Source organism: Catharus ustulatus, chromosome 3, assembly GCF_009819885.2.
Source record: "Catharus ustulatus isolate bCatUst1 chromosome 3, bCatUst1.pri.v2, whole genome shotgun sequence".
NCBI lineage: Eukaryota > Metazoa > Chordata > Aves > Passeriformes > Turdidae > Catharus > Catharus ustulatus.
The window spans coordinates 12746303-12759173 of NC_046223.1; the positions used below are offsets into that span (position 1 = coordinate 12746303).

The window sequence follows — 12871 nt, forward strand, 5'->3', positions numbered from 1 at the left end:
GGGACGGCTGCACCGCCGTGCCGAGTGGGGACAGGCGGCCGGGCGGCTGCACCGCCGTGCTGAGCGGGGACAGGCGCCGGGGCAGCTGCACTGCCGTGCCGAGCGGGGACAGGCGCCGGGACGGCTGCACTGCTGTGCCCGGAGAGGACAGACGCCATGGCGCCCACGCCACCGTGCCCCGAGAGGACGGGCGCTGGGGCGGCTGCACCGCCGAGCGGTGAAGGGCAAAAGGGCGGACGCGCCACCTTGCCGAGCGGGGACAGGCACCGGGGCAGCTGCACCGCCGTGCTGAGCAGGGACAGGCGCTGGGGCGGCCGCACTGCCGTGCCCGGAGAGGACAGACGCCATGGCGCCCACGCCACCGTGCCCCGAGAGGACGGGCTCCAGGGAGGCTGTGCCGCCAAGCCGAGCGGGGACGGGCACTGAGGCGGCTGTGATGCCTTGCTGAACGGGGACAGGCGCCGGGGTGGCCACGCAGCTGTGCTGAACGGGGACAGGCACCGAGACAGCTGCGCCGCCTTGCCGAGCAGGGACAGGCGGCCGGGACGGCTGCACCGCCGAGCCGAGCGGGGAAGGGCGAAAGGGCGGACATGCCGCCCTGCCGAGCGGGGACAGGCGGCCGGGCGGCTGCACCGCCGTGCCGAGTGGGGACAGGCGCCGGGACGGCTGCACCGCCGAGCCGAGCGGGGAAGGGCGAAAGGGCGGACACGCCGCGTGGCCGAGCGGGGACAGGCGCCGGGACGGTCGCGCAGCTGTGCCGGGCGGGGACAGGCACCGGGACGGCTGCACTACCGAGCCGAGTGGGGACGGGCACCGGGATGGCCGCACCGCCGTGCCCGGAGAGGACAGCCGCCATCGCGCCCACGCCACCGTGCCCCGAGAGGACGGGCACCAGGGAGGCTGTGCCGCCGAGCCGAGCGGGGACGGGCGCTGGGGCGGCTGCACTGCCTTGCCGAGCGGGGACGGGCGCCGGGGTGGCTCTGCGGAGCCTCGAGGGGGAACAGCACGGCAGGAGCGTCAAGCCGAGCGCAGGAACGGCACGGCAGGAGCACCGAACCGAGTGAGGGAACGGCACAGTGGCTCCGCAGAGCCGCGAGGGGAAACAGCATCGCGGCAGCACGGAGCCGTGAGGAAGAGGCGGCCCCGCGGCTGCGCCAAGCCACGCCTGCCGGCACCAGGGGCAGGCGGGAGTGCCAGGGCCCACTGCACGAGGAGGGCGCCTGGGGCTGCCTTTGAAAGCCTACACTCTGTGAAAAATGTTTCTAAATTGTGCTCCTTCCAGTAAACTCCACGATCTCGGGTTTCCGTTACTAATTCATTACTTTGTTGCGCATGTCTCGTATCTTTGCGGCAAAAAAAAAGTGCGCCTTATAGTCCGGTGCGCCTTATCTGATCTACAAAGTTGCAAATTTTGCCGACTCCCGGGGGGTGCGCCTTATAGTCCGGTGCACCTTATGGTCATGAAATTACTGTATTTTCCTGAAATACTTCCGTGCAGTTTAACATCTCTGTAGCTATAAAATCTCCCATGAAAAACATAAGCATTTAATGCATGATAAAACATAAATTCTTAAATAACAACAAAAAAAACCTGCTGTATCTTAAAAAAATATGTACACGTGCCATTAAAAGATGGCAATAAATTATGCAACTGTATAAATAGTACAACTTGCAATACTAAAAAGGAAAAGATATTGGCCCAAATTGAAGTGAGGGAGATTCCACCAAACTGGAGTTGATCATTAGAAGAGAAAGGTTTCACCTTTCCACAAAGGAAATACTTAAGAAATAAAATACCCTTCCCTGCTGGAAAAATCACATGCTCTTTAACATACTCAGAGCCTAAAGCAGCCTCAGGAACAATCTTAATGTTGTGGCAACACATTTGGAAATATTCCAGAAGCATGCAGCAACTGAAACATTTCAAAATCCCTCACTACCAAAGTCTTCAAATGTATTGCAAAACATCTGTACAAGACTGAATCGTCTTGAAAAACCTTTATTTAAGAACATGCATGTTACCTATGTGAAGATACAAAAAAATGAATAAAAGAAGAAGAGGAAACGTACCACTGTAATTGGGTAGAGAGGATTCTGAATAGACAACAGGAGAACTTTATTCCCTCCGGATGGGTCATCAGTGTTCCCTGGCCGGGTGATCCTCTTGCTTGTGGAGTAGTTGAAGAAGGCCTGCTGCCCAGCAATGTACACAGGTTCATCTGCTGCAAATGTCACACACTTCTTTGCACTCTCCACGTTCTCAAACTCCACCAGAGCCTGGCGCTTGAACGGCATCATCATCACATAGCTGGTGAGGGAAACATCACACTCAGGTCTCCTGCTCACTCAGAACAACTCCCAGGACCCATCATGGTGATTTATGACATATTTTTTTCCAAACCATGCCTAACTAGGACCTACCATATGGTTCCAAACTTCTCAAGAGCTTCCACGAGATCTGCTTCCACCACGGATTCACACAGCCCTCGGACATGGACCACAGGAGAAACAGAGACTTTGTGATGACTTCCTCCGGCCTCCTAGCAACAAAATGACATTTTAAAATTCAACAGAGAGCAAGGAACACTCCTATCATTAACTAAAATTAAATACTGGGTAGACACTACACTGGGTCCAGAAGCAGCCATCCAAATTCACAATCTAAGCATGTGTTAAATTATTTAACTTTTCTTTCCAAACGGATTGCCAAGTTCAGTTGCTGAAGTCTACTTAAAATAAAAAGTTTTTCAGATTTAATTAATCTGTTTGCACACACAGGATTTTTCTTGTATTTAAAAAAAAAAAGGAGCCATTTAGCACTGATTGAATTGCAGGAGGTCTTACACACACCCTATTCATTAGGAGCATAAAAAAAAAAAAATTAGGACATGTCCAATAGCTAAAATATTTCTGACACTCTGCTTGCTGGTATTTTTTGAGACAGTCTGAGAGAATAAAAAAGCAAGAACAAATGAGGACTATCCATAAACTCAATGCAAATTGAGTATTTTTCCAATGTTCCACAATGCAAGAATATGCCACCTCTGGATTATGGTAGAAATAAACCCAAGCTCCCTTCTGATTCTGAACATACATGTTTTTAAAACTCACAATTTCTGTAAATATGGAGTTCTTTTCACCCTAAGGCTGACTACTATTAATTGATCCAGACATCATACATCAGTACACAGAATTCCCACCATAAATATTATTCAGAGCGACTTTCAGACAGGCTCAGTTCTGTTCAGCTGAAGAATCAGCTCATCTTTGAGAAATCATCTTTGTTGAAATCAGCTCATCTTTCCACAAAAACCCTGAAGTAAAGCTGAAATTTACCTTAAATATTCTAGGACAAGGAGGGGGAAAAAAAAGAAAAAAAAAAAAAAAGAGGTAACCCAATAATGGGAGATGATACAGAAAATATTAGAGATAATAAAGGGCACACTAAAATATACTGCAAATACCCGGCATACAAATTTCATATTTGCAACAGCAGTATGAAGTTGATGTATTCAAATTTAGGGACTACATCAATGTGTTCCATCTAACAGATCAAGTATTGTTGATTTTTCACTTTTCCTTAAACAGCAGCACAACATCTTCTAGAACTTGAGAGAGATTCTCATTTGTAGCACAAAGGAGCATTGAGCTCCAATAATTAAGTACCCACAATGATTGCTCCTACTGTTAGGCATTCCTCTCTTCTCTGTCCATTTGAACTACAGATGCCAGGAAAAAACACATTCCAGATAAGTACAATTTGAGTCTTGTGTGCTTAACTGCTGTGTTCCATGCACAGTTCTCACTAAACAATTACAGATTTTTTTCTTTAAATCATGGATTTGACGATTCTGTTTGAATCAAAAGCCTGCACTTCAGGCTTCCTCAGATGTCAGAACAATCTGCTGTGTAGTATTTTAAGCCTTTATTTGTTTGCAATATGAAAGCACTTTAAGTGGCAACACATTTCTTTGAATAAGAACTGTGGCAATGCTGGGAAAACACCACTGATGATATTTGCATAAGTTACCTTGTATCCTGAATCAATCAGTCCCAGTGTCGGGCAGGAGCAGTGATCAAAGTAGTCACGAAAGGTTAATACTTTGAACTGCAAATGCTTAGGCAATTGTAGAAGGAACAGAACTGCAGAAAGATTTTATTTTCAGCTTATATGTTCTTAACCCACATACACACTTTTCAAAGCTGAAAAAAGCACCTGAGGAAATCTTCAAGAGAAAACTAACAATAGCTACCACTATTTCCTACAAACCGTATTATCTTAAGATGCTGAGATAACAGGCACCTTTACTTTATTTACAATCTACAGAACAATCAAAAACTATCACATCAATTATTCATTGCCCTGCATACTTGCTACTATATTAAGATCCCAGTCAGTGCCTGGGGATGCATTTCCTTTTAGGTTTCTTTAATACACTTGAGAAATCCCATCTAATAATATTTCTGTCTCATCACATGCTGAATACAAGCAATGATTTGCTCATTGAAGCAGACTCACCACAAGGAATAGTTACTAGCAACTTAGTACTTGCTACTCACTACCTTTTTGACCTAATATCTCCATAAATCACATCAAGCTTTTCAGAGAATGGATACTCAGAAGAGTATTTTGCTCTCCCTCCCCTTCCCAGCTCAAACTTCTGGTTTAATTTCAGTTCATCTTTCTTTGTTATGCACATCACTTTGTATTTTTATCTACTAGCAGGCATTAGTAGATACACATCTTTCTCTCAAAAATTAAGACTTTTACACTTGTATCTTCAAATCCATTATCCATGAGTTACATTTACATGTACAGGTACCTCTGCAGAATATAAAAAAATACAAATTTTGCTTTCTGTTGTCATTAAAGCAACGTTTGGCTTTCCAATCCTGTGGATGATACAATTCCTCCAAAGCCATCTTCCCCTGGCCCCTGGAACTTGCTATAATAGATAAGGTATCCTAGATACCAAGGTTGAGCCAAATTCCTTAAGAATTTGGTCACTCTCCTAACACTTTGGAAGATAATTGGTTAGAAATTAATATGTGTAATTGGTCAGTTTACCTTTAGAACTTCTCACTTAGATTGGGTGCTGTTCTTTGTATAAACTTTTATTGGTTGTAGTTTGAATCCTCCCTGAACCTATAAATATGGCTGTCTGCCCTTTGTTCTGAGAGAATCCCTGCTTGACCGCCCTTCGCATGAAATACAGACTCTTGTGGAACTCGTCAAGTAAGGTCTCCGGTCTTTCTCTGCTGGCTAAATGTGAGCTTTTCTGAGAGACTGTTACATGTTAGCACTCTCTGGTCCTGGCAAATACCACCAGGGACCAAAAAAGAAAAGCCACATGATCCCAATTTCCTTCTCCCAAAACATCATACAGAAGGTGTTATTTTAGCAATGTTTAGCAAGAGATTTAGAAAGAACCAAAACCTGCCTTTATAGTAACCTGTGCAGAAGCTTGGGAAACACGGAATAAAAAAACCAAAACAGTCCCCCCAAAACAAACAACAGAAAAACAACCCACTCACTCCCCAAAAAAACTCAAACACAAACGAGTGATATCTCAGCCCCCTGCCAAGAACTTAAGGACTTACCTACAGAGAATTTCAGAACCACTTTTGTACACATAAAACCACTGAGGTGGCCAGATCAGAGCGTTTCTGCTTTACTCCAAATAGTTTCTAGCCAGCAGCAGTGAACAGCAGCATATGAACCAAGCACAAATCAGTCCTGAGCCAGGAAGCCTCAAATTAACATTCACAGAGCACATGGGTTGGTGAAAGATGTGCCACAGGTGTGTATTTGGGTGCAAGAAAAATCCTCAAAAAGGCAGACACATATTATTGTCAAAGAAGTTTTGCAGCTGCAAAGCTGCAGTATCAAGCAAATCTATAATGATCCTGGATTTCCTCTAGAAGGAGAAATAAAACCACCAGACCACATGAGAAATCAAACGTGTCTGCAGAGTGTAAAGTGTACAGCTGAGGTCAGAACATCACAGCTCATCCAACTGCTGCTGGAATTTCTCTGCAGAGATGAACAATGCAGGATTTTGACCAAGATCTCACGGCCACTGTATCCTGAAAGCTACATGTGCTACAGTTGGCACACACACAAAGGTTACATCAAAGCATCTGCTCACACACTGACTAACAACCACCAGTATTTCCCTGCCTACAAAGGAGTCTTTCAGTAACTCAGCTCCCACGAGAGCACAAAAGCCCCATGCAGAACTCCAACACCACACTTGCACTCCACAAAAGCCAGGAGAACAGAGTAGCTAATGTTATGGCTGTACCATTTTTATATATATACATATTTTTAGGGGGTTTGAAAGCTCAATAATGATTTCTTGAAGAATCATTAGGCTGGACAGAAAATGCAGTTAATTTAAATAGATAATGGAACAGACTTCCTGCTCAAGACCAGTAACAAGGACAGAAAAGGTTTCCCTTGAGAAAGAAACCAAGGATCATAAAAATGCTTGCCCTGAAACAAAACTGAGGCACAAAGGGAAGCACTGACATATCCAAGCAGTGAAGTACAAACAAGTGACTTCACATACCTAAGACTGCAACAAAAGCAGCTTCAAAGAACAGCTGTGGCATTTTAACATCCATCTTTTTGGTGACCTATATACCTCTAGATAACATTTGAAACGTAGCAATGGTTTCTTGCCAACTAATTACAGTTTGCCATTCCAAAAAGGAAGAAAGTCATCATGGGCTGTAGGACGGTGCCTCTCTTGCTCATCAAACCCAGACTAAAATTTTCTCACCAATCATTTGCACTAAAGTGTGTCCTTTATCCTTTCTCCAGTCAGCATACTCATATTAGTGCTATTAATTTGTACTACCTTTTTTTAAGCTTCTTTGTCTTTTCACTATTTACCTCCTCCATCTCTTTTTTCCTTGCTGCAAAAGGATGGCACTTCTTCATATTCCCTCTGCCAAGTACCTAAATATACTCTTATTTAGTTTCTCACTGCTCAGATTATCTTATTCACTCTCAATTTTCTCCTCTCTCTGCATCCCTCTTAACAAGTCTGAAATTGGTTTTACAGATAAAACAGAATGGGTGGTGGGTGGGGGGCAGTGTCTCAGAAGAACCAAGCAAAGACAAACCCAAGGTTCCACAGCAGTGCAAGCATGTACCAGTTTTGTATATCCTGGATCTGTGCTTTTTTTACTGTTGTTGGTTGGTTTAGGGGCCTGGGGGGCAGGGCTACACAGAAGAAGGGGGGTAAGATTAATCACACCCCATACTCTGGAAGGTTACCTGGCAATTTAGTTTTGTTTTGGATGAGTAGTTTAGGTATCCTTTCTGTTTAATGTATTTCTACCACTGTGTCCTTTCAATGATTTCAACAGAAAGAATATCTGCACCATGACCCCTTCTGCTAACTCTGAATTGGACCTGAAACGGTCAGGTATTTGGACCATATGATTGTCCCAAGTCCCTTCCAACTGAAATAGTCTACTCTGTTTTCCTCTCTGCTCATGACAATCTGAATAGCCTTAAAATATATATATACAAATAAATAAATTTTAAAAAACAACCAAGAAAACACCATTAAAAAACAAAACCCTACACAATACAACATCATCAGGAGATTCTGCCTGACATACTGGAAGAAGAACCAGCCTGAAGGTAATGTTTTGGGTTTGGTTTTTTTTTTTTGAAGGAGGACAAAGGATGCAAGATGATTTACATGATGATTTACATTTACTCAAAACCAGCTGCTAGGATGGACTTCATTTAAGAAATGGATGTCACTGCAAAATAGGTCAAGATCTGAACTCATTGCATTTAGCTGCTGTTACCACACTGCCCATATCAAACATGAAGCAACTGAGTTGCAAGAAGAGCTGTTTTCCATTTAGCACCCAGGAAGTTTACACGGAGTGGCTGAGAAGTTGCAAGATCACATCCCCGTTTTACCTTGCAGCAGCTCATAGCTCTGTTTGTGTATTCAGACACCACATCTCACTTCCCCAGCTGTAAGAATGGGGCTAATAGATGTTCCTGACTTCACAAGAACGCATAGCAATAAGTATGTCAGAGACATACTTATTGGAAGTGCATGCTACAGGTTGTATAAATATGACATTAATCCATAAAACTGACATTTAAGGGAGGGAGAGGGGATGGAGCTGAAAGGCCCTCAAAATTCCCTTAAAAACAGCTCTCAGCCCACATTATCCCAGTGTCCTGAGCCTCTGCTACACTGCAATCCTGATTCCTCTGACAGGGCTTCACCACCACTCAACACTGCTTCAGTAAAGGTCATTCTTCCAAATCACACTCTCTCCCACTGAATACTTCTGTAGGAGCACATCCTGCTCCTTCCCTAGTCAACAGTCTGGTCTGTTCCTGGCTTTCCAGCCTGGAGATGAGCCATGAAGGAGAGGGTGCACCTCTGGTTTACAAGAAGCATCCACACAAGTGGGAAATGGAGGAAAACGAAGACCAAAATAAATGTTGGATTCCTTCTGGATCTCACATAGAGATTTCTAGGCAGCCTGTTCAAAAAATCAGACCAAATCAACAAACAACAACAAAATACATCAACTAAAACAAAACAACAACCACAAAAAATACGTAAGCACGAAGGACTTCTTCAGCCAAATGCAACAATCCCAGAAGAGGAAACTGCCCCAATAATAAATACAGCCCAAGAGGGTGACCCCACCAACCTGCCAGAAGAGTCCTAGCACAAAAGAGCTTTTATACAGGGGTATATAATCCATAAGAGCATAATAGTGTACTGATATTCCAGGGCATGAGTGAGGGAAAAAATAAATTCAAAATTAAATTAAATTAAATTTAAAGGGGAAAAAAAAAAACCCACAAAAATCCCAACAAATAAGGTTGCCAGACTCCTATCACTCTTTACCCCCGATCATCAGTTCACCACCATTTCCCATTTCTCCTCCTAATTCCCCACTCGCTACAGCTCCTCCTGTTTATTTTTCTGCTCTCTTCTGAGCAATCCAGGACACTTGCACTTCTTCCCTCCTCTCAGCCTGCCCTCATCTTGTATGTCTGAACCACATACAACTTTTATAACCTGAGAACATTTCCCTGCAGAGGAATGAGGAAGATACGTCACAGAATAAGTACGTTTCCTGCACATTTTTGTATCTGTTACAGAAAAAAACCCCATGAAAATTCAATTAACTGACTCTACTTAATAGAAGTCGGCATTTCACTATTAAAAGTTTTACATAAAATTACTAACAAAAGCACTCAATCGTTCACTTTTCATATCTCCACTTGATGTTACAGCTTATGCCTAAGAAACCAGTTTGATCTCCAGCATAATGACAACTTCTGCCTCTCCAACAGTGAATCTGTGAATAGCTTTGCCAATAAATTGCCAATGACACTGCCACAGATGCAGCCAGCGGCCAAAACCCCTCATGTTCTCGACTTGCTACACATTTGTTTCAGTTTCTTTACTCACAAGCCTCAGCACATGCCATACTCGAGATCCAAAAGGTGAAGTTACACACCCCAAGCTCTCATTACCGTGAAGGGTAAACTTGGATAAACTGAGACATCATGAAGACACTGAGCCAGACCCCAGATAGAAAGAAAAAGGGAAATTAAGAGTTGATTTCATAAAAGTACTGCAGAAAAGAGGAAAGGCAGAAAAGTAGAATCTCCTTTCTACTTGAAGCACTCCCTGCATGGCGTTCAGCTCTCCTACATGACAAACTTTCCAGATAACTTAAGCAAGTGTAAGGAGTTCTTTCAGCACTGGCCTTTAAGACAGAGCACATTACTAATTCTTGACTGCAGCAGAGATGATGAGATGATGAGAAACTTGAGAGTTTAAACAGTTCTCTCCGGAAATGTATTTTGTTAGTTTACCAGGAAACTTTTGTAACAATGTGCTGGTTTGGGCTGGGGTAAAGTTAATTTTCTCCATAGTAGTATGGGCTATATTTTGGATATGTGCTCGAAACAGTGTTGATAATAGAGAGATTTTCCTTCCTGCTGAGCAAGAACCAGGATTTTCTCTGCTTTTCCTGTGGCTCCACATGTGAGCACAGCTGAGACAGTGACCCCAAGTGACCTAAGGAACATCCCAGACCCTATGAAATCCTATTTATATGCTCGGTCAGCACATAAAGTGGAGGAAGAAGAAGGGAGAGTAGGATTTTCCTCACTTGGACCCTTTTGATTCCTTCCCCCATTAGCCTGGGCAGGAGTCAGCTCTGCAGTGCTTGCTTACAGCAGAGGGTTAAACCACGACAATAAATTTAGCAGGCACCTTCTCTTTCAATGGATTTAACTGATGGAGAAATGGCAACAGCAAATGCTCCCTCATTAACTCATCCCAGCGATAAGCAAGTTCATTTTAACAAATCACAAAACATGTATTCCAAATTCCAAGCTTTGACATTCAATCAATGTTTTCTTGATTTGGCTTATTCAAGTAGGAAACAGAAAGAGCCATCAAGGAGAAAAATGGTTCTAATCAGATGGACAATTAGTTAGACAAGGAATCAAACAGTAGACAGAAAAGTATCGTTACCTCAAGTTTATGGGTCAAGGACTGACTACCTTGATACTTAGATGCAAATTCACGATGAAAAGATACATAGCAAAAAAAAAAAAAAAAAAAAAAAAAAGAAGAAGAAGGAAAAAAAGAAGTTAACCATCGTGCCTATAGCAGTGTTCGTGAGGAAGAAAGCAGAATTTGCCATTTCTTTTAAAAGGAGGCGATGGTTTAAGATCAGCCTTATCGCGGAATGGGGCCAGACACAAAGGTAGAACGGAGGATGAAAGAAACCCTCGGCCGCGGTTTGAGCCCCCGCCGCCCTCCCCCTCTCGGTGTTTCTATAGTTACGCTCAGCAACAGGGCCGGCACTAAACTTGCAATGGCGATAGCCCGAAAGGCACGCAGCTGCCGAGAGCTCCCAGACCCGCATCCATCACGCCGTGCATCCCTCACACCGTGCATCCCTCGGGCTGCGGGCTCAGCCCGTGCCCGAGGCCGGGCAGGAACCCGCGCCCGCCGGCGGCGGGGAGCGCGGAGCGGAGCGCGGAGCCAGCCCGGAGCCCCCGCCATTCCCACCCCGCCGGAAGCGCCTCCATGCCTGGGAAGCGGGCGGACGGCCCGACCACGGCAAGGCCTCGCGGCCGAGAGAAGCCCCCCGCCCTCCCCGGGGAGCAGCGGCGGGGGGGCCGGGCCTCGCCCGCGGTAGGGGCGGGGCGGGCCGGGCCGGGCCCCCTCCCCCCGCGGCAGCCTGAGGGGACCCGCCCCCCGCCCGCCGGCCCCGCGTCCCTCACCCCGCCCGAGAAGCCGCCGGCGCTGCCGCGCGACGCGGGGGGCTTGTCCCGCCGGCCCTCGCTCTCCTCCGCGCCGCTGTACTCGATCTCGCCTTCCTCGGCAGCGGCGCTGGGCTTCAGCCGCTTGGCCTGGCTCTCGTAGGCGCCGTCTTCCTCCTCCTCCTCCTCCTCCTCGTACCGCTCTCCGGACGACGGCGACGACATGTCCGCGGGAGGGAAGGGGCGGCCGGCGGGGGAGACGATGCGGGAGCGGGAACGGAGCCGGCGGCGGCACCGAGCCCGAGCGATGCTCTGTGCCCCGGCCCCCGCACACGGCCCGCCCCGCGCCGGCACACGGCCCCGCCTCCCCGCCCGCCGCCGGCGCCGCCATTGGCTCCGAGCCGAGGTGGGAACGGGTGCGCCACGACGATTGGTCAGTACACGTGTCCATCAGAAAACAGCGCGATTCGATTGGACGGGGAGCGCGCCCGTCACCGCACTGTGGGGCCGCCTCGGTCCCGCCCCCCCGCCGCGGTGCCTGAGTGAGGGCTCGGTCGAGGGGAGGCGGCGGGAGATGCGCTGAGGGTCCCGCAGCGCCCGCCCTGCGCCCCCGGCCCCCGGGCATTGTCCTTGCCGATCACCACCTCCGGCCGTCCCGGCCGCCTTTGTCTCCTTCCTAGACAGAGCCACCGGCTGATGGGGCAGCGGGGTCCGCCAGGAGCGGCGCGGCTGGCGTGTCCCGGCTGCGAGGGCCACGGCAGCCGTGAGGTACCAAGGTCACAGAGGCCTCGGTGAGCCGTGAGCCCGCTCCGCAGCACCCACACCTGGCCCTCGGCCCCGAGCAGAAGTTGGTGCTGGTTCACGTGGCCGATGGGGTCCGGTGTCCAGCGGGTGAGAACCAGCAGCGCCCTCAGCGCGGTCCGGGCGGGCTGAGACGTGTCTGGGCAGCTGGCGCTGAGGTGCACGCAGGTCCCACAAATGGTGGGGCTGCTCTGGTTCAGGGCGATGCTGGTGAAGATGGCTACAAGAGCCCGTGCCTGTCTGCACAGTCATGGAACCGTGGAACAGCCCAGGCTGGAAAGGAGTTGGAAAGATCATTGGTCCAACTTTAGTGGGAGGGAGCCCAAATGAGGTTATCGAGCACCCTGAAACCTCCCGCGACAGGGACTCTATAATTACATCCCTGTGTTCCAGTCGTTGGTTGCTCTCACATAAGAAGATTTATGTTGTGCCTTGTCTGCATGCAAGTCCTTTGTAAGGAGAGCCTCCACCCTCTTTGTAGCACTCTGGAAGAGAGAGATTAGCCCTCTGCCTCGCAGCCTTCTCTCCTCCAGGGAGATAAAGTATAACTCCTTCGGTCTTTCCTGTCAGGGCAGGTCGTCCTCACCACCCACTTTAGTGATATCAGCAACCTGAGTGAAGGTGCTTTCAAATCCATCACCCAAATCCTTGTGAAGATGGACAGTGTGGAGCCCAGTGGTAATTTCAGGGAGTCCCCACTTGCAGCAGGCTGCCAACCTGAATTAAAAACATTGATCATGACCCTCTGAGTGCAGCCTGTTGGCCAATTTTCCGTCCATCTTG

The 12871-nt window shown here is 47.6% G+C and overlaps 1 protein-coding gene across 1 annotated transcript in view; it reads right to left on the bottom strand.

The window, feature by feature from the left end:
* Positions 1–11624, bottom strand: part of HNRNPLL (heterogeneous nuclear ribonucleoprotein L like) — a 31744-nt gene extending 20120 nt beyond the window's left edge. The window contains exons 1-3 of the mRNA XM_033054703.1: positions 11309–11624; positions 2422–2540; positions 2071–2308 (exon numbers count right to left, since the gene is read on the bottom strand). Of these exons, the coding sequence (XP_032910594.1) occupies positions 2071–2308; positions 2422–2540; positions 11309–11512 (561 nt within the window). The 5' untranslated portion in view covers positions 11513–11624. The remainder of the gene's footprint in view (positions 1–2070; positions 2309–2421; positions 2541–11308) is intronic.
* Positions 11625–12871: the final 1247 nt, after the last annotated feature.